Below are 20,357 nucleotides of genomic sequence, written 5' to 3' on the forward strand. Positions count from 1 at the left end.
TTAAATCTCTTAACATTCTTATTCATTCTCTTGTCATTTCAAAAATAGACTATTGTAATGCGTTGCTTATAGGAACAGCACAAAAAGAAATTAAACGATTACAAATGATACAAAACACATCCATAAAACTTATTTGTAAAGCTAAAAAATTCGACCATGTAACGCCCCTTCTTAAAGAAGCTCATTGGCTACCAGTTGCCCATAGAATAATATACAAACTTGGTCTGCTTACTTTCAAATCCCTTTTTTTTAAAACACCAGCTTTCATTCACAAATTATTAATACCTTACACTACCAACAGAACTTTAAGATCTGCAGAACAACATTTATTATCTATCCCATCTTTAAAAATAATAAATACGCGCCGCCAGTTTATGTTCTCCGTTACTGCTCCCCAAAATTGGAATTCCTTCCCTATTTATCTAAGAGAAGAAACTAATATAGAAAAATTCAAAAGTAAATTGAAAACTTTTCTTTTCAATGATGCATTTATAAATTAATTTTTAAAAAATCAGAAATCATTTTTTTCTCTTTCTTCAATCACCCTACCCTTCCTCATGTCCTTTCCCTATGTCTCTCCAGACTTTTAATACAATGTAAATTCTCCCCTTAATTCCTTATGTTTCCAGTTCGTTGCATCTGTCTAAAGTTGAGTTTGTTTTATCTATTGTAGTAATAATTTTAATAATGTAATTTTATCATGATGTACATCGCTTTGAATCCAGATAAAGCGATTAATCAAAATTTTATTAAAACTTGAAAAACTTGAAAACTTGAATTCAAGTGGACGCGATTTACTCTTTGGTATAATCTCCATTCCTTACCTCCAGATACTTGTCCTCTACCATCTGTACTAGAATATCTCCTTCACTTATCGGATTCCTGACTTCAAACATCTTCACTGTGAGTGCACCTTAGTGCTATTAATGCTTTTCATACTTACTTGGATAACAAACCTCTTGTCTCCAAGTTCATGAAAGGTCTTCTCCATACCAAGCCTCCAATTAGACCCCTTCCTGTTCTTTGGGACTTGAATGTTATTCTAATCCAGCTGTTGAAACTCCTTTTGAACCACTTTCATCTACCTCTTTAAAACATCTCACGTGGAAAGTTACTGTCCTTATTGCACTTACATCTGCTTGGCAAGTCAGTGAATTGCAAGCACTAGTCTCCAAACCACTTTATACCATATTTTATCACGACAAAGTTATGTTATGCACTCATTCCAAATTTCTTCCAAAAATGGATTCGGAATTTCATTTCAACCAATCCATTGTTCTACCTTTTTCTTTCCAAAGCCTCACACTCATCCTGGAGAAACTGCTCTTCACACCTTAGACTGCAAAAGAGCTCTGGTTTATTATCTGGATCAGACTAAGCCACCTAGAACTATAACTCAGCTATCTCCTTTGATCACAATAGACTAGGAGCTCCAGTTACTAAACAAACTATCTCATGCTGTATTTCAGACTGTATATTATTTGCTTATTCTCAGGCTGGGCTGAGGCTGGGAGCAAACATTACTGCTCATAAGATAAGAGCTGTGGCCATCTCTGTTGTTCATTTACATTCTACTCCTGTTACAGACAATTCATATTTTTACTTCTCATTATTGTTTAGACCAGCACTATAGAAGAGACACTCAACCTGGTCAAGCAGTTCTTAAAAATTTATTTTCCACTTAGAAGCCATCTTCCCTCCAACCTCAGGACTTTCACCAGCCTCATGATAGTAATATGTAATGCTCTTCTTAGATCCATGAGGCTGGCAGCTTGGAAGTCCCACGAGTGAGAGTATACTGCCTGCTTGTCCTCAGAGAAAGCAGTTACCTGTAGCAGGTATTCTCTGAGGACAGCAGGCAGATATTCTCATAACCTTCCCACCTCCCTTAGCTGTCTTAGCTTTTGGACAGAACTGAGGGTCCTGCACATCGACATTGGGCAGGAAGATGCATGCACAGTACAGACGGTGTTAAAGTTTTCTTAAACACCGTCTGGGCTCCGAGGATGACATCGCCTACATGTGAGAGTATCTGCCTGCTTTCCTCAGAGAACACACACTATAAGTGAGTAACCATGCTTTTTGAAAATAGTAAAACATAGAACCTGGAAGTAACTTTAACATATTCTTAACATTTGGAGCTATCTATAACATGGGTAGCCTAAAGCAGTTCTCATTCTGCTCTGATGCCAGTGCCATGCCAACTGTTTTGTTTGGGCTGCTGTGTGGATCTCTTCTTAAAAGCATGTTTCTAGAAAAGATAAAACTTGGAAGAATTTTTTTTAGCTTCATAGCCACATTGGCCTGAAAAACACTGAACCTAGTAATCCATAACTTAACAGGTTTAAAGGTAAATTCTAATGTGATAGTCAAGTATTGCCTTGATTGATACTGTGTATGTTTTTATGGCTTTATACCAGGGTTTCTCAAGCCAGTCCTCTGAACAAGGAATATATCTATGGGATTTGCATATGCTGCCTGCACTGTGTGCAATCTGTATCACACATATTCATGTCATGAACCAGGTACTCAAATGCAGTATTTAGATTGAAGGATTGACTGTGTGCACATAACTGCAATCTTGTATAAGCATCCATCCCATATTATTCTGCAAAGAATTCACTTCATTAAAAGGGTATTTATTGCTATTAATTATTTTTAAAATTTATATGCCATCTATATCTAGACTATTTTCATATAAAATATACATAGCATAAAATTAACATTACAAAAAGCTGAGTGAGACTTCATGACATTTCTTGCCCAATTCTATCTATTGCTTGTATAAATAGAAATCTTTCTTTACATGAAAGCAGATACATGCATTTTAAATAGTTTTTTAAAATTTCACTCTGTCAGCACATAGGCATAATTGCCCAATCAATGCATTCCAAATTTTAACACCTGCCACACAAAAAGCAACTGCTCTAGTCTCAGCATATCACACTTTAGACACTGTTTCAAGTAGCATGTAGCTAGTGCATATGCTGTAGACTCTACAAGAACCTTTTTTCTACAAATTATCTTGCAAATCCAAAGAAGTGGCTTGGTCATGAACATGTTCATCAGAAGAAACTAAGGCTTGGAACACAAGGGGTTTTTGACCATAGGACTGAAAAGAGAAGCATGGTGGATGGTACTCCCCTGTGAAAGTCCCTGCAAATACTGAAGTTACTCAAAGAGCTGTGAGTGACAGTGCAGAGCCGAATGCATGTGTTACTGAACATACATAGCAGGGGTTCTCACATGGCAGGGACAAAGTGCAGAGTTGGGGGATGGGGGTAGGTTGCAGTACCAGAAAAGTAGGTACTGCAGAGCTCTAGGTCCTCAACTTATCCCATTATTATGGATAATTCATATGGAACATAAGCAGTGCCTCCGCCGGGTCAGACCATAGGTCCATCCTGCCCGGCAGTCCGCTCCCGCGGCGGCCCAAACAGGTCACGACCTGTCTGAATCACCAGAAGGGGCTCCCTTGCCACCTTGGTTTCTCATTGAAGTCCTATCTTCCCATCGAAGTCCTAACCCTCCGGTCTTGCACATGCACGACCTGGTTGGGTTTCTATACTTATTACCTGGTTAGCTTTCTATACTTGTGTTACATCCCAGCTCCCCCTCAGTATCCCACGATCCCTTTATCCCTCAGGAATCCGTCCAATCCCTGTACCGTACTCTGCCTGATCACTTCCTCCGGTAGCGCATTCCAAGTGTCCACGACCCTTTGGGTGAAAAAAAACTTCCTTGCATTTGTTTTGAACCTATCTCCCTTCAGTTTCTCCGAAAGCCCCCTCGTACTTGTTGTCCCCTTCAGTCTGAAGAATCTGTCCCTATCCACCCTCTCTATGCCCCTCATGATCTTGAAGGTCTCTATCATATCTCCCCTGAGCCTCCTTTTTTCCAGAGAGAAGAGCCCCAGCCTCTCGGCATATGGGCAGTGTTCCAGCCCTTTTACCAGTTTCGTTGCTCTCCTTTGGACTCTCTCAAGTACCGCCATGTCCTTCTTGAGGTGCAGCGACCAATACTGAACGCTTAAAGATCAAATGTCTGAATAAGTTGGGTTTGGGGTTTTGTTTTGTTTTTTTAAAATATTTCTGCTCTAGAGGTTGGATTTGGAAAAGTTATATCTAGTGTGGCTTTTCATATCTGCTTTCAAATTTCATGAGCTCCAATCTTCTTTTAATATATCCACTACCTTTTATGCTTAAGTCTATTTTCACCTTCCTCCTATATCATCTCATTCCAGAGCTTTCCTTCAGTTGAAAGACTCACCTCTGGTGCATTTATGCCATGAAAATATTTAAATGTCTGTATCTTTAAATTGTATTTTGTTGTTCACACATGACGGGAGAAGATTCTTCTATTAAATTTTACAAGAAGGTGCTGAAAAGTTTGCAGCCCATTATTCCACATATTCACCCCTAAGTTCAGCATACTTGGCATATCGTTTCTGAAGTTTATATAACCCTTTCAAAAATTACTCTGACATCTGGTCACTGAAATACTGCTCCACTGCTACAATTGCCTCCAAATCATTAAAAATAGAGAGTTGCATAGGAACGAGGCTGACGGGGATCCTGTGGAGTTACTCCTGGGTCCGTTGGGATGGAGGTACCTCATATGGCTCCTATGAGTGTTACCTCAGCAGCGCCTCCTTCGTGCCCTTCAGCTGCACTCAGCCCTCCACAAAGCTGAGTGCAGTGCTCCCAGCATGCCGCCTGCAGCCAACCCGGAAACCTTCCCTCCCATGTCAGAGGTCAGTCATGTGCAGCATTCAGAAACCGCTGCCCACAGTCCTGCAAGTGTAGCTGGAAGGCAGGAAGAAGGAGGCCCACCTGGATGGCTCTGGTACACACCCGCGGCAATGGGGCATGAACTTGGGCCACAGAAGGGAGGAAGCGTGTTGGGACAAAGAAGGAACAAAGGACATGAACATGGGACAAAGGAGGAAGTGGGGGAAGGAGCGTTTTGGGACATGGGAGAGGCACAAATTTGGAACAAATGCTGAATGGAATGAAACGGATACGAACTTGGGACACAGAAGGTAGGGAGGAGAGAGTGCATTAGGACATAGAACGATGGAAAGGGGCATGAACTCGGGACATAGGATGGAGGGAGGGAATGTAAAGGGAGAATTGTTGAGCATGAGTGTGTCTTGGCAAAAGGGACCCCCAGCCACCTTCAGAGGAAGTCTTCAGCTGACATAGCTTGAGGGTCCTCATCAGCTGGATTTATTTATATTTTATGTTTACATTAGAGGCTCTGGCAGAGACCCATTTACAAAGTGTGTATTCTTTCCAATTAATATTTCCAAATTAATAAATTGTCTTTGCTTATTTGTAAATGGATCTTTACAAGAATATTTAATTCAGTAACATAATTCAATGAAATAACTACTTGAAGTTTATGGGGACGGGTAGAAATGGAAGAGATTCCAGTGGGGATGGGTGGGGATGGATTTGATTTCAGGTGGGAATGGGATTCTAGCAGGGATGGGAAGGATGTCCCTGTGCAACTCTCTAAAATTGATGCCCTTTCAAACTCTTTTTAAATTTGGAAACGGAAAATATTCAGATGGAGCTAGGGTGGATGGTCTATGTATTGAAATAGAGCATGACACAGGGACAAATCTTTCCCTGTCGCTGCAAGCTTTGTCACTGCCCCAGCTTCATTCCTGTAAGTTCTGCCGTAACTGCACAATGCTTGAACACTTATGATTTTAAAGTATTTGAGGCATGTGCAAATGAGGACAGAGCTTGCAGGAATGGGGCAAGGACAGGAAAAGAACTTGCTGGGATGCAAAAATGAGTTCCCGCGGGAATGAGGAAAATTTGTCCCCATGTCATTCTGTATACTGAAACCCCAACTGTGTCGAAACATCCATCATTTTGCCAGCTTTGTGAGCAGGTGCATTGTCTAGCAAAAAGAGAACTCCTTTCTGTAGTTTCCCTCCTACCCAACCATCAGCGGCTAAATGTCCCATCTGAAGTTTTCCTTGTGCAGCATCAACTCCTGTCCAGAGCAGGCAGCCTTCCCAGCTCAAACTCTACCCACTCACTTGATCCCTCTAAAGTAATTTTCTTTACTTTACAAATGCATCTGAAACCTACAATGATACAAAGTCCAAACACTTATGCAATTCCAGGAGCTCAGTTCAGCTACCATCTAATTTGTATCTCAAGGGGGCCACTGTTTTGTTTTGGGTTTTTTTAATATCCATTTCAATGTCTGCACTTAAAGGCTGCGCATTGGCTGGAGAGTGCAGCTAATGCCAGGACCTCAGGCTACCAAACCATTCATCCATAGACTTTCAGCATACTAATCACCAAAGTTGCAAATTATTCCCAATCTTCTTTACAACGCATTCATGCAAGATAAGCAAACTGGGTTTCACTGGATTGGCACCTCAGACTTTGATATGGCGATCTCATGAGATTGAAGGTAGGAGATCCTCTGGTTTTGCCCAAAAAAATGGGTCTTCTAGTCTAGGGACGCATTCTCAATTTTGTTTTACCATTATGTTCTTGGTTGTTTCTTACCCCAACTTTCTGAAGGCTAGAATTGCATCTGTCAAAAGATTTTTCATAGGGTGAAGGCATTGTGCCAGAAGTTCTTAGTCTCTTAGTGGCAGAAGAAAGTATAACCACAAATCTGGACTTGTTGGGAGAGACTTTAGGACTTACCCCCTAATTTTCTTTCCTTATTTCTCCATTCCTCACATGAGAAGAAGAGGGTGGATTAAGGAGCAGAATGGCTGCTCTGGGCTCACCCTGAATGTCCTTGCAGGTTCCCTGAAAAGGAGTAAAGAGTCTGAAAAGAAGTGGTGGACCTATGATTAGGCCACTCCTCCATAAATTAAGCCCTAAATTTAATATATTCAGCCTCAAAGTATTCTTTTGTTGATAGGGCACTATCTTTTAAAATATTTAGCTGAAGAAAAATGCTGAACTTTCACCCTTCTGTGATTTGCATCAGGTTTTTAAGATTTCAGAGAACAAAATGCAGCTAGTTAGCTGTAACATCTGGCCAGAGATCGCATTGCATCATTGCAGTCCAGAGCTTCCTGGAATAATTTTTTGTAAGAATTATTCAATTTAAGCTATATATTAGTATGTATTATATATATTTTCCATTGACAAGATGAATTAGCCACACAAGTGGATGACCTATGGGTTATATAGGCTCATTCAGAGAGAAGTAAAAGCTATTTTAATTTAAATTCTGAGCATTCCTACATTCTGCTTCCTCGGCATAGGACAGTCTTTCTTTTTCATGTTAATGCTTAGTCATAATAAGGTGATCTCCTTTTTTTGTTATCTATTATATTGAGAAATACTGTATTTCTAAATTGTCTTCAGACAATAGATTCTTGCTTATTTTATTTTTCCCTCTTCTGCTTCATCTTAGAAAAAAACATATTTTCTCAAACTTCCTGCTTTCAGCTTTGAGTTTCAAGATGACCACTGAAGATATTTCTTGTGTTAGGGGTCTAGGATTGGAACATGCTATTGATTGTCTGTATTGTGGCAGTGTGTCTGCTCGAACCAGAAGTCAGGTTACGCAGTGGGGAGTTTGCAACAGTACATTTTCAATGGCCAACTCCATTGTTTTGTTGAAAAGGGTTGAAATTCTTGAAAAAGGTTCATTAATTCCTGTCTTATGAGCCATGATTCTCATAAGAGGCAAAAACCTAAATTTGATGTGAACACCAATAGCCCTTATGGCTGCAGATGGCACCTATATGGCAGTATAGTAGGGTTTGGAAGAGGTTTGATGGGCTCATACTTAATACCATAGATGACATGGTTAGAGTGCCTTATGGGCCTGGGTCCTCCTCTCTGTGGTTCACTAACCCACCCATCTACACACCTGAGACTCTACTAGGCTTCCCCATAACATGCTGCTGTTCTAGAGCCAGCTATGTTTCTTTTTTGTTCTCATTTTTGTGTAGAGGAAGGGGGTCAGTGAGCAATGAAGGAGTTGGGGGGTCTTACCTTGATGCATGCAGTGGTCATCTGGTCAGTTTTGGCACCTCTGTGGCACTTAGATGCTTCTAAAACAGGTCTAGCTCTTAATCTAAGTTCTGCCCAGGACATCTTGCAAAATGTTTGATTATCACTGCAAGTCTAATCCGCCCATAACACGTCTCCACAACACCCATCGAGCTTAGGATGCATAGAGGTTACAAAACCTCACTCGACATCCAGAAAGGCAGTTCCAATTATCAGCAATTGCATGTCCTGGCTATTATGACATCCAAGTGCTGATTTAGGAAGTTTATATTTTTTTGATTATGAACCCCATTGTCTGTAAATTTCACTCTTTGACGCAGTCCACTTTTGGCATCTCTGATTTGTTCTGGAGGAAGTGGTGGTCTAATCCAGTGTTTCTCAACTTGCCAGTCAGGTTTTCAGGATATCCACAATGAATATACATAAACTTGATATGCATACACTGCCTCCATCATATGCAAATTTTTCTCTTGCAAATCATTGTGGATATCCTGAAAATCTGACTGGAAAGCTTGTACGCCAGGACCAAGTTGAGAAACGCTGATCTAATCCTACTGCTCTAGGTATAAAACACACTTCACTTGAAGTATATTTACTCACCGCCTGCTACTGTAACTAAAACCAGGCCCTCTATGATACTCCACCACCACACACATAGCGCTTCAGGAGAAGTCAGCTGTTTAGGAGGAGGAGGGGAAGAAGGCAGGCAAGGAGAGAGGTGAATGTGACCTTTTGCTGGGCAATGGTTAGATAAGAATAGTAAACATGTACAAGTGTATGTTTGACTAGGCTCTGTTTTAATTTAAATCCAGAGCTATAATAGGCCGTGTACAAAGTCTGAATGAGTTGGCAAAAATGCTTAAATATTTACATAATTAGTACTGAATATATATCTAATATAATAAAAGCCTAAGCTGCGCATGTGCACTCTTTAACTGCATGCTCCCGTTTTCCGTGCACTGTAGGTCCCCGCAGGTAGGAGTGCGCATGCGCGCTTAGCTGTGGCAGTGGCCGATTGACAGAGGCAGCAAACACGCCGTGACTCCCCCCTCCCGCCCTCACTCACCCACCACCAGAGAAACATCGCTATGGCTGACCGCATTGGACTGCGAGGAGGTCATTGGGAGTATGGGCGGTGGACATGTGCACAGAATTGGCACTCGGGGGCAAGTAAAATGGGAGACGGGCCTTATTTGCAATCTTATACCTGGTGGCCACAAAACAAATTGGAAACCGCTGGCCTCCCTGCTCTCCACCTCGCACGAACCTAAATCAAGGAAAAACGGCACTACCAGTAGAAGTTTATTTTTAAGATTAAAGGTGCTGCGGCGGCTCCTTTCACGAGCCGCACCTGCGTCGGAGAAGGCTTCCGACGCAGGGAGCGATCGTGAGAGGAGCCGCAGTGGCGGCGTTAAACTTAAAAATAAACTTCTAAAGGTAGTGCCGTCTTTCCTGCTGTGCCCTCTCGATCTCCTTTATCACAGTGAGTGCGATGGTAGGCCAGACCGCGGGAAGCAAAGGCGGGGGGGGGGGGTTTGGGGAAATGCTGCTGCACAGGGACCTGTAGGGGAAGATAAATACCGCTGCTGCTGCTCAGAGAAGTGGACGGAGAGGGAAATACTGCTGCTGTTGCTGCACAGGGAAGTGAGGTTGGGGGAGGGAAATGCTTCTGCACAGGGAAATGAAGGGGAAGGGAATGTTACATATGGAGCAGGGAGAGAGACAGATAGAAATAAAGACAGACAGACAGCGGGAGGGAGGGAAACAGAAAGAAAGGAAGAAAGACACAGGGAGAGGAAGAGGGACAGAAAGACAGACAAAGAAAGGGGGTCAGGGAGAGAGAAATACAGCAGGAAGTACAGAGACAGAAAGAAAGAAAGACAGACAGACATCTATTCTAGCACCCGTTAATGTAACGGGCTTAAAGACTAGTGTGTGTATGTATATATATATATAACAGATGACACCCCCATCATCCAGCAGCTCCTGCATATTCTTAGAATCACATTTTAATATATTCTTACTTATATAGGGTGACCACATATTGCAAATCATCTAGGGAATAAAATATTATCCAGATTTATTAAATAGCTGTGTTTTTAATTGCTTCTGAAAAAGACCCTACTTAGGGTTGCCATATGGCTCCAGGAAAAGGAGGATGAATTGAGATATCCGGGTTTTACTTCCATTGAAAGCAATGGACTGGAAACTGTGGCGTAGGAAGGGGGGAGGGTGCAGACCACCTCAGGCACAATCTTTGTGGGAAGCGCCAGCACCTCTCCTCTCTGTCCCCACATACAAATTTAAATATTCATCAGCTCGAGCAGCATCTTTTATTTGCTGCTTGCACCATCAGCTCCTTTCTGATGTCACTTTCTGTCGCGTGACCAGGATGTGATGTCAGAAGGGAGCCGACACCATCATAAGCAGCGGGTGGAAGATGCTGCTAATGCTGGCAAACATTTCAAGAGGTACACGGGGGATGGGGGTCTCAAGCAGTGGGGAAGAGCTTGGGGGTGCCCAAGTAGTGGGGAAGAGTGGGTGGCAGGGAAGATTAGGGGAGTAAAGAGTAATGGGGGGAGCACACAGCATTCGCATGACGGCGTTTTGATAAATACAGTTTTCTAGAGTGGTCCATACACCAGGTTATTTCATACCCAAAGATCTCTAAGACTCCTGACGCAGGCCGTAGGGCCGAAACATGTACATGTCGGGTCGAGTATTTTTGGAAGAATAAAGGATCACCTGATTATTCAGATGAGTTGAAAGACATTTTTATTCATTGCACCTTTTCTTATTGGACAATTCCACTTGTCCCTATCATTCTATCTGTTGTGGATTTGTTTCCCCTGTGCTTTGCGTGCGATGTTGGGTGCCACCATCCCAGGTACAAACCTCCTTCCCTCATTAAGCCACTTACTGGAACAGTAAAATTTTAGGGTGCTTGGCAGGGGTATGGTCAGGACATACTCAAGGAACTCAGAAAGGTTCTGGCAGTCTTATCTTTTCAATGCTTCCTTAGTCTGGTTTTGTCCCAGAGGACTTTCAGCACATCTCATTTGCATGTGATTTCCTTTGCACATCGACTGCTATTCCTCATTCATTAAGTTCAGTCATGGCTATAAACACACGCAGCTATTAATGATTTTTCAGTACTGGCCCCTTGGTTTTTAATTGGTTCCAGTACTGGCAGGTCTGGATGCTGTACTCTTCTCGTTTTCTTTCGTATAACTCCTTCCTGCACAGAAGTATCAGGAGGAGAGGAAGGGAGGAAAGGCCTGAGGAGACATGGCTACCAGGAATCTCAGGGCTATGATTAGATAACACTAAGGTCCAAGGCAGAAATGGCGATGAGGGCTAATGCTGCCAAGCATCTTGAAGCTCTGGCTTACTGGCATCATTTAGGTTCACCACTGGAGCCCCCGGCTTCAGACAATTGCTGTATTTGCCTTCCGCTCTCCCCATTCAACCCAGTTCTACATAAGAAAACAGTAAAAGACTGTTCCGACAAAAAATAGTTTATTATTTATTTATTTAAAAAAATTATAGCTCACTCCATCCATGATACTGGGTGGACTTCAAATTCATATACATAATTCCAAAAGCTTAAAAAGAGAAACCATTACAGTCAACATAATGCATCAGACAAAACACATCAGGTCTATTCTCCATGGCTACTTGTACTCATTATAATACAGTATAAATTGCCTGCTGAAGCAATCACGCCTTCAGTTTTTTCTTAGAATCAATAATATTTTCAATCTTCCTCCAATTCTTGTGGTTGTTACTATAACATTTTTCTTCGGGTATTAAAACATTAAGAGAAACAACATTGTAACTTCTGGAGTTCTTCATTAACTCGAAGAAAAGGAACAAGTTCCTTTTAGTCTCCAGTGAGCTGAGCACAGTATTGATGGGTCCAGGTTCTTTGACCTCTGCTTACTTTGAAAATCTCCCTCCCCGCTGGGAGATGGAGATGGGAGGAAGGCTGAAAGAGGGCAGGCTTGCTTGCACCCTGTGGTTTGGCAGCCAGCAGCAGAATATGTTTGCATTCCTCTGCACTGTTGTCTTTCTTTAATTATGCTTTCTTTCCTGATTTCAGAAAGATGTCTTTTGTGTCAGTGTATTCCCTAGAGGCAGAGGACTGACCTGTTTTTACATTCAGATGCAAAGGAATTTACAATAAAGGAGTCTTTTATTTAAGTACTAGTCTTTAAGCCCGTTACATTAACAGGTACTAGAATAGATGTGTGTGTGTGTCTTTCTTTCTTTCTCTCTCTCCTTGGCCGCTGTCTTTCTTTCTTTCTTTCTCTTTCTCGGCTGTCCACCGCCACCCCTTGCCTGCTCCCCCTGTCCAGCAGTAGCCGTTCTCCCTTCCTTTTATCTCCCCCGTGTCCACCACCACCCCTTTCCTGCTCCCTCTGTCCAGCAGTAGCCCTTCTCCCTTCATTTTACCTCCCCCCTGTCCATCAGCACCCTTCACTGCTCCCCCTATCCAGCAGCAGCCCTTCTCCCTTCCTTTTACCTCCCCCCCCTGTCCAGCAGCACCCCTTCCCTGCTCCCCCTGTCCATTAGTAACCCTTTTCCTTTCCCTGATCCCCCTGTCCAATATCTGCTAGTCCGGGCAGCCCCCCAGCACACACTTCCCCTCAAAGCAGCCCCCTTTCCCTCTCCCCATCCACTTCTTACCAGCACGGGACACCTCGCAGCCGCTGCTGAGACAAACCGCCGCTTCTTACCAGCATGAGACACCTTGCAGTCATTGCTGAGACAAACCGCCGCACAATCCACTGCACGCGCCCCAAGCTGCACATGCCCCAAACCGCCCCACGCACCGCAAGCCATCCCACGCGCCGCAAGCTGCACATTTCGGAAAGAAATTAAGACAGCTCTGTTCGATAGACTTATCTCCTAGTCAGATATCCCCCCCCCCCGTTCTAAAATTATTAACAACATGTCAATATTGTGTTTTCTCACTAATTGTATTCTGTTTCCACTGACTGTTCAGCGACATTTTCCCTTTTTGTATTCTGTAATTCGCTTATTGTCCAGCTCTCTTCACTGTAAACCGCCTAGAAGTCGCAAGATTGTGGCGGTATAAAAAAAATAAAGTTATTATTATTATTCCTTGCTGAAACCTGGATAACCTCTGACTCTGATCTGATTCTGTCCACGAGGCTACAAGCTAGAGGTGGTCTGTCAAGAGAAAAAATGAGGGTGAGGTCTGTCCATCATAGCCAAAAACAACTTAAGCATGCACATTCTAGAAAACAAACTCTACCCTCTTCATGGGTTTACTTGCCTGCCAATTATCTGGAAACACACTAAGAGGTTCCATGACTTGACTTTTCTGCTATATAACACCAGGGAAATGGAGTGAAGCAAAACTAGAATTAGAAAACTTTGTATTCCAAAACTCATTATCATCGGCACACAACCTGATCCAAGGAGATCTAAATCTTCAACTTGAAGACCATTTCTCCAATCAAGTACATAACCTCTCATTTCTCAAAGCTCTATCCTACCAGATACTAGACCCCTAAGCCACATATGAGAAAGGTGTTCAACTTGATATAGCAGCCTACATTACCCAACAACCCATCTCGCTTGAAATCCACATCTCCAAAGGGGCCTGGCACCGCTCCCTCTTGTCAGACCACTACATGTACTGTACACAAGGAAAAATCACACAAGAAACCCAGAGATCAAGCTCCAAATCACATCCAATTATCGACCCTTCTAAATTATGGGTCAAAACAGATTTCATGATCGAAGCCTGCAATCCCATAGAATTCATATCTCAATGGCGCTTGCTAAGTGAAGTTATCCTGGATGAATTGGCCCTAGCCCAAACAAAGAACAGAATCAGCAGGCAAGCCAACAAGTGGTTTGACAGTAAACTACTCCTACTCAAAAGGCAATGCAGATGATTTGAAAGAGAATGAAGAAAGAAAAACCAGGAACACACAAAAACAGAATAGAGAAGCCTAATCAAACAATATAAGATCAAACTAAAGGAGAAGCAGAAGCGTTCTACTCCAAATAGATAGGTCTGGAAGTTCATGACATAAAAAAACTATTCAAACTAGTAAGAGCGCTCACAGACCCCAAACCCTACCTGGCCACCAGCGGAAACCACTCCCCCCTCAGCCACTCAACTAGCAGAATTTTTCAAAAGCAAGATCACAACTGCTAGGACCACCCTCAATGGCACCGCCTATTGGATGAGGTAACAACACACCCCACAGCAAGAGATTCAGTTGCAGCAGACAGGACATGGTCAAACTTCCCAACAATACAATGGCCAGACCTAAACCGACTCTATAAAAAATACAGACAAGCAGCATGCAACCTTAACAATTGCCCTCCTTACCTGTTAAAAACCTCCACTCCAAAATTTCGAACACATCTCATGCAATGGGTACAATCACTGCTCACAGGGGGCCAATTCCCACAATAACTCAGTGAAATTATCATCATCCCAATCGTGAAAGACCCAAAGGACACAACAGACTCATAGCCTCAATACCATTGTTCGTCAAACTAATGGAAGGCCTAGTTGCACAATACCTCACACACTACCTAGAAGACCACAGCCTACTTCATCCCTCACAATCCGGGTTCAGTACCAACCACAGCACAGAAACATTACTAGCGTCTCTCCTGGACACAGCCTGACAGCACCTAAGTAAAGCCCAGAGGATTTATTTAAAAATTTATATACCATATATTAACTATACAGTGTACAAAAATTACGATCATAACAAGTTAAACACCACATAAAGACACAATTGCAATACAGCTCTCATAAAAAAGATCCTAGTCATATAACTTGACCTTTCCATGGCAATAGTACCATACTATTACAAATACTGGAAGGCCAGGAATCACAGACAGGATGCATGCATGACTCCAAGGATTCCTGCAATCTAGAAACTACAGAGTCAAGACAAACAGAAAAAAGTCAGAATCCTGGTCCAACCCCTGTGGCGTACCTCAAGGGTCACCACTATCTCCAATGCTTTTCAACCTTTATGTCACCTCCCTAGGTACCAGCCTAGACCATTTAGGCATTATGTCACACAGCTATGCAGATGACATCACCATACGCCTACCTTTCAACCAACCAACTCCCATCATAACAGAGAAACTGCAAAAGACATTAGGAACAGTTGAAAGAAGGATGACAGACCACAAACTGAAGCTGAACACAAACAAATTGAAATTCCTACTGCTCAAAAAAGACAAAACTCCAACCATAACAGAGATATAAATAAACACCATCAAACACCCCCTACAGCCCTCCCTAAAGCTTCTTGGGATGATGATAGACAGATGCTGCACCATGCAACCACAAATCAACAAGACTATCCAGAAATCCTTTGCAGTCATGCACAACCTACAGCAAATTCAAAATTCTTCAATAGGGAACAATTCCGACTCCTGGCCCAATCCCTAATCCTCGGTCTCCTAGACTACTGCAACGTCCTCTACCTATCATGCCCCACAGGCATGATAAAACAATTACAGACAGTACAAAACACAGCCCTCAGACTGATCTATGCATTAAACAAATATGACCACATCTTCACAGCATACCTAAACTCACACTGGTTCCCTATGCATGCACAAATATTATTCAAATTTTACTGTCTACTATTCAAATCTCTAAATGATGCTGCTCCCACCTACCTGAACGAATGCCTCACTGGAAACAATTCAACCAGGTCAAGAAGATCTCAGGCTCCATTTACTCACCCCCCAATCAAAGGCAAACTGCACATAAAAAATGTACTATAGCCTACTAGCAACTCAGGCAACAAAACTTGACCACCACCTCTCCAACATACTAATAACACCGCCTGATTACAAAACCTTCTGAAGGGAAATATGAATCCTGCTATTCAGAAAATTTGTCAGGACATATTAACACAGAACTGTAATTTATCTCTATGCCTACAAATAGCACAAATTATAGCACTGTATTTTTTCTCTTTTCCTGTACCCAATACTTTACCCTGTAACTATTCTGGTAATACCCAGCTTACCTCTTTTGTAATCAGCCTAGACCTGCAAGATTAATCCGGAATATAAGTCACTAATGTAATGTAAAGATAAGGAGTTCAGTCTTGGCCATGTTTAATTTTAGATGAAACATAGAAATAGACGGCAGATAAGGGCCACGGCCCATCTAGTCTGCCCACCCCAATGACCCTCCCCTACCTTTCTCTGTGAATAGATCCCACGTGTCTATCCCATTTGGCCTTAAAATCAGGCACGCTGCTGGCCTCAATAACCTGAAGTGGAAGACTATTCCAGCGATCAACCACCCTTTCAGTGAAAAAGAATTTCCTGGTGTCCCCATGCAGTTTCCCGCCCCTGATTTTCCACGGATGCCCCCTTGTTGCCGCAGGACCCTTGAAAAAGAAGATATCTTCTTCCACCTCGATGCGGCCCGTGAGTTACTTGAATGTCTCGAGACATCCAGATAGCAATGTCAGCAAGGTATGCTGATACAGCTCAGCCAATATCTCTCCTCTTCTCCAACTCTTTTTTATTTTTTTAACTTCTTTATTCATTTTATAACTTACATCAAGTACATCAATATTGATATTAACATTGTAACATAGATAATTCACTTGAGATTTTACAATTAATCTGTATCAAATTAAATTTATCCCCCTCCCTCCCTTCCTTTTATATTTCATAAAATCATTTTCTTCAATAATAAAATCCTCCCTCCCCCTGCCCTATTTTTCATTTGTACTAAACAGGGAAAAAAATATATACTTATTCTTTACAATATTCTGATAATGGCCTCCACACAACCTGAAATTTATTAAAATTTATTAAAATCTCCAACTCTTAACACCTAGGGTTCAGTCAATCTCCAACCTATTGTCCCTAGTCCCTCTCTTTGTAGTGTAGAGTTTCAGGGTTAGAATGTTCTTTTACTTGTTCTCAGATTCTCTTTCATGATTTGCTAGGGGCTGCATTTTGCAAATACCTCACAATGTCCTATTCATATTGAGTAAGCAGTGTGGATGAATATCAGTGGGTTAAAAAGAGATTCAAGATATAACTTAGTCCAAAATACTTAGACTGTATGGATGGTGAGACCATATGAAATGTTTTATTGTATAGTATTGCAGGAATTAATAATCATACACACATGATTTTCTAGCTTCTGGTTGGAGTAGGAGGTAAGGGAACTCCAGTCTTTGAGCTCTCCCCCCAACTTTAGGCTTTCACAAGGCATTCATTCACTTCAGATGCAAAACAACACCCCCGTTGATAGTCTCCTACCCCTTGGTGAGAACTTTCAGTCTTCCCTACAGATCCCTTTGTCTAACCAGCAGACTTTTGGCAGCAAATGAAAGCAACAAAGAGGAGGGTGCTGATCAGGCCATAGTAGGAGAGAGAGGGCAGAAGATTTAAGAGGGAAACATTACAAAGAAACTGAAATTCTTCACTGTGGGGATCACCCAACACAGGCTGAGAAGAGAAGAGAGGCAGGGGCTTTGTTCTAAAGAAACTTCACTAAGATTTGATTTGGTCTCTCATTTCTTTGCACAAATAAGGAGCAACAAACAAGTTGTAGGTCATACCTTTTACTGGTCTGACTTAATACATTTGTCATAATCAGATTTTAAGAGTGATCATCAGATCAGGACAGAATGAGCTATGCATAATAAGATTGGACTGGCATATACTAATATATTGTGGTCTGAATGACAACTTTAGGGTTTGTTTCCAAAGATGTATAGAGCTAAAATTGAAAAATTGATAAGATCTGAAGAGAGGAGAGGTCATGTCCCTGGGTGGCTTTCCAGCAATTGCATATGTTGATCTATTGTTTTCTTGAGGTGGGCATTTAAGAATTGAACATAAGAACATAAGAATTGCCATACTGGGACAGACCAAAGGTCCATCAAGCCCAGTATCCTGTTTCCAACAGTTCCAACAGTGACCAACCCGGGTCCCAATTCACATCTATGCTTTCCACTCCACTCAGTATTTTATAGACCCCTGAACTGTCTCTTCTCCAAGGTGAAGGGCCCTAGCCACTTTGGCCTTTCAAGTTCAAGTTCAAGTTTATTTATTCTTAATGAATCGCCTATTTAAAATTACTAGGCGATGTACAATACAGTTAATCATACAGTTAAAACATAGGTGATAATATATAAACTAACTTTTGTTATACAATAAAAATAAACATACAAGAATACATACATGATAAAAAAATAATAGTTTTGGGCGAAAAACGTACATGAGTAGTGAGGATAGATAAGGGAGAAATTACAATGTTTAGACAGGAAAGAAAGAGTTACAACAATGGAAAAAACAAATGGGAGGGAAGTATAAGCTTGCCGGAAATAAAAAAAAAAAGGGATATAATATTAAGAATCATAGGCATCTTTAAAGAAAAATGTTTTTAGTGTTTTTTTAAATACAGTTAGATCTTTTAATTCCCTAATGTGTTGAGGTAAGAGATTCCAAGATTAAGGGGCCATAATGGAGAACATGTCATTTCGTCTGGTACCGATAACCTTCAATGAGGGGACCGAGAGGAGGTTAGAAGAGGTGGAACGGAGTGATCGTGTAGTATTATAGGGGATTAACCATCTATTGACAAATTGTGGCTCGTTAAAATTTATGGTTTTAAAAACTAAGAGTAATAATTTAAACGTAATGCGATGACTTATCGGGAGCCAATGAGATTTGATTAGCAGGGGAGTGACATGGTCGTATTTTTTAGCGTTATAAATTAGTTTCACGGCAGTATTCTGAATTAATTGCAGCCTTCTTTTTTCTTTTTGTGTGATGTTAATGAGAAGGGAATTACAGTAGTCTAGTTTGGAAATAATTAAAGAATGGATAAGAATATTAGTGGATTCGGGTTGTAGGAACTTGGAAAGTGAACGGATTAGACGTAATTTATAAAAACATGTTTTAACGGTATTACTGATATGATCATGATAAGTAAGTTTGTCATTATCAAAATGCCTAAAATTTTTATAGTGGTAACCAGTTCTAATACAGTATTGTTAATGGAGATTGGAGAAATTAATTTTGTGTCTCTTTTCCAGGAAAAGAGCATTGTTTTTGTTTTTGTTAGATTTAAGGCCAATTTGTTTGTGGAAAGCCAATCTTGTATCGAGAGCAGTTTATTATTATTTCCTCATAGAGAAGTCTTCCCATCCCTTTTATCATTTTCGTCACCCTTCTCTGTACCTTTTCTAATTCCACTATAACTTTTTTGAGATATGGTGACCAGAAATGCACACAGTATTCGAGGTGAGGGCATTATAACATCTTTGTTTTCCATTTCTTTCCTGATAATTCCTAACATTCTATTTGCTTTCTTGGCCGCCACTACACATTGAGCTAAGGATTTCATCGAATCCTCTACGATGACACCTAGATCCTTTTCCTTTTCCTGCATCACGTAGCTATAGTTCAGGTTCCTCTTTCCCACATGCATCACTTTACACTTGCTCACATTAAACGTCATCTGCCATTTTGATGTCCAACCTCCCAGTCTCCCAAGGTCTTCTTGAAATTTTTAACAATCCTCTTGTGATTAAACAACTTTGTGTCATCAGCAAATTGAATTATCTTACTAGTTATTCCCATCTCTAGATCATTGATAAATATGTTAAAAAGCAGCGGTCCCCTGGGGAACTCTACTATTTAAATGTAATGTAATGTAATGTAATTTATTTCTTATATACCGCTAAACTCCGCTAGGATTCTAAGCGGTTTACAGAAAAATAGACAATAGGGTGCATTAAAATTATAAGTAAAATCCAGATATATTATACATAGGATACAGAGAGACCAATCTAAATACAGACAATTATACCTCTCTGTGTTTACTTTTAGTACTTCAAACCAGAAACTAGTGACGCGTGTTCTTCCATCTAAACTTATCTCTAAATGTCTTTCAATTTTAGATCTTTACATTGTGTTAAGAGGAGTGGCCTCAGATCCCCGTGCGCTGTCAGCTAGTTAACTATACAGCCGCACTAGAAAGGGCTGTATAGTTAACGGCCATTCTCCCCCTCCTGCCTAGTGTTTTTTGTCTGTTAAGTCTAAGTCCAAATCCAAAAATATATAAGAAAGACTTAGCTCAGGCAGGGATGATTATTGAAATGCATTCAAACGCTGAAGTTCTTTCTTGCTGTCTTTGCTGGTCCACTCCCACCAACGTGAAGCTAGCTGACATTTCGCTATGCAGCTGCATCAGGGAGGTGGACTCTCGGCGATTCTAATCACGCTCAATACGGCAAAGATCTCCACTATTTACCTTTCTCCATTGAGAATGTTGACTATTTAACTTTTTTG

The 20,357-nt window shown here is 41.3% G+C and overlaps 1 protein-coding gene across 1 annotated transcript in view; it reads left to right on the forward strand.

Annotated features, from left to right (window-relative positions):
* The first annotated feature begins 1,598 nt into the window (after positions 1-1,598).
* LOC117349387 (adenine phosphoribosyltransferase-like) overlaps positions 1,599-20,357 on the forward strand; it is a 46,156-nt gene continuing 27,397 nt past the window's right edge. Inside the window, exons 1-2 of the mRNA XM_033922809.1 lie at positions 1,599-2,065; positions 2,421-2,525. Coding sequence (XP_033778700.1) covers positions 2,459-2,525 — 67 coding nt within the window. The 5' untranslated portion in view covers positions 1,599-2,065; positions 2,421-2,458. The remainder of the gene's footprint in view (positions 2,066-2,420; positions 2,526-20,357) is intronic.

Source organism: Geotrypetes seraphini, chromosome 15, assembly GCF_902459505.1.
Source record: "Geotrypetes seraphini chromosome 15, aGeoSer1.1, whole genome shotgun sequence".
Taxonomy (NCBI): Eukaryota; Metazoa; Chordata; class Amphibia; order Gymnophiona; family Dermophiidae; genus Geotrypetes; species Geotrypetes seraphini.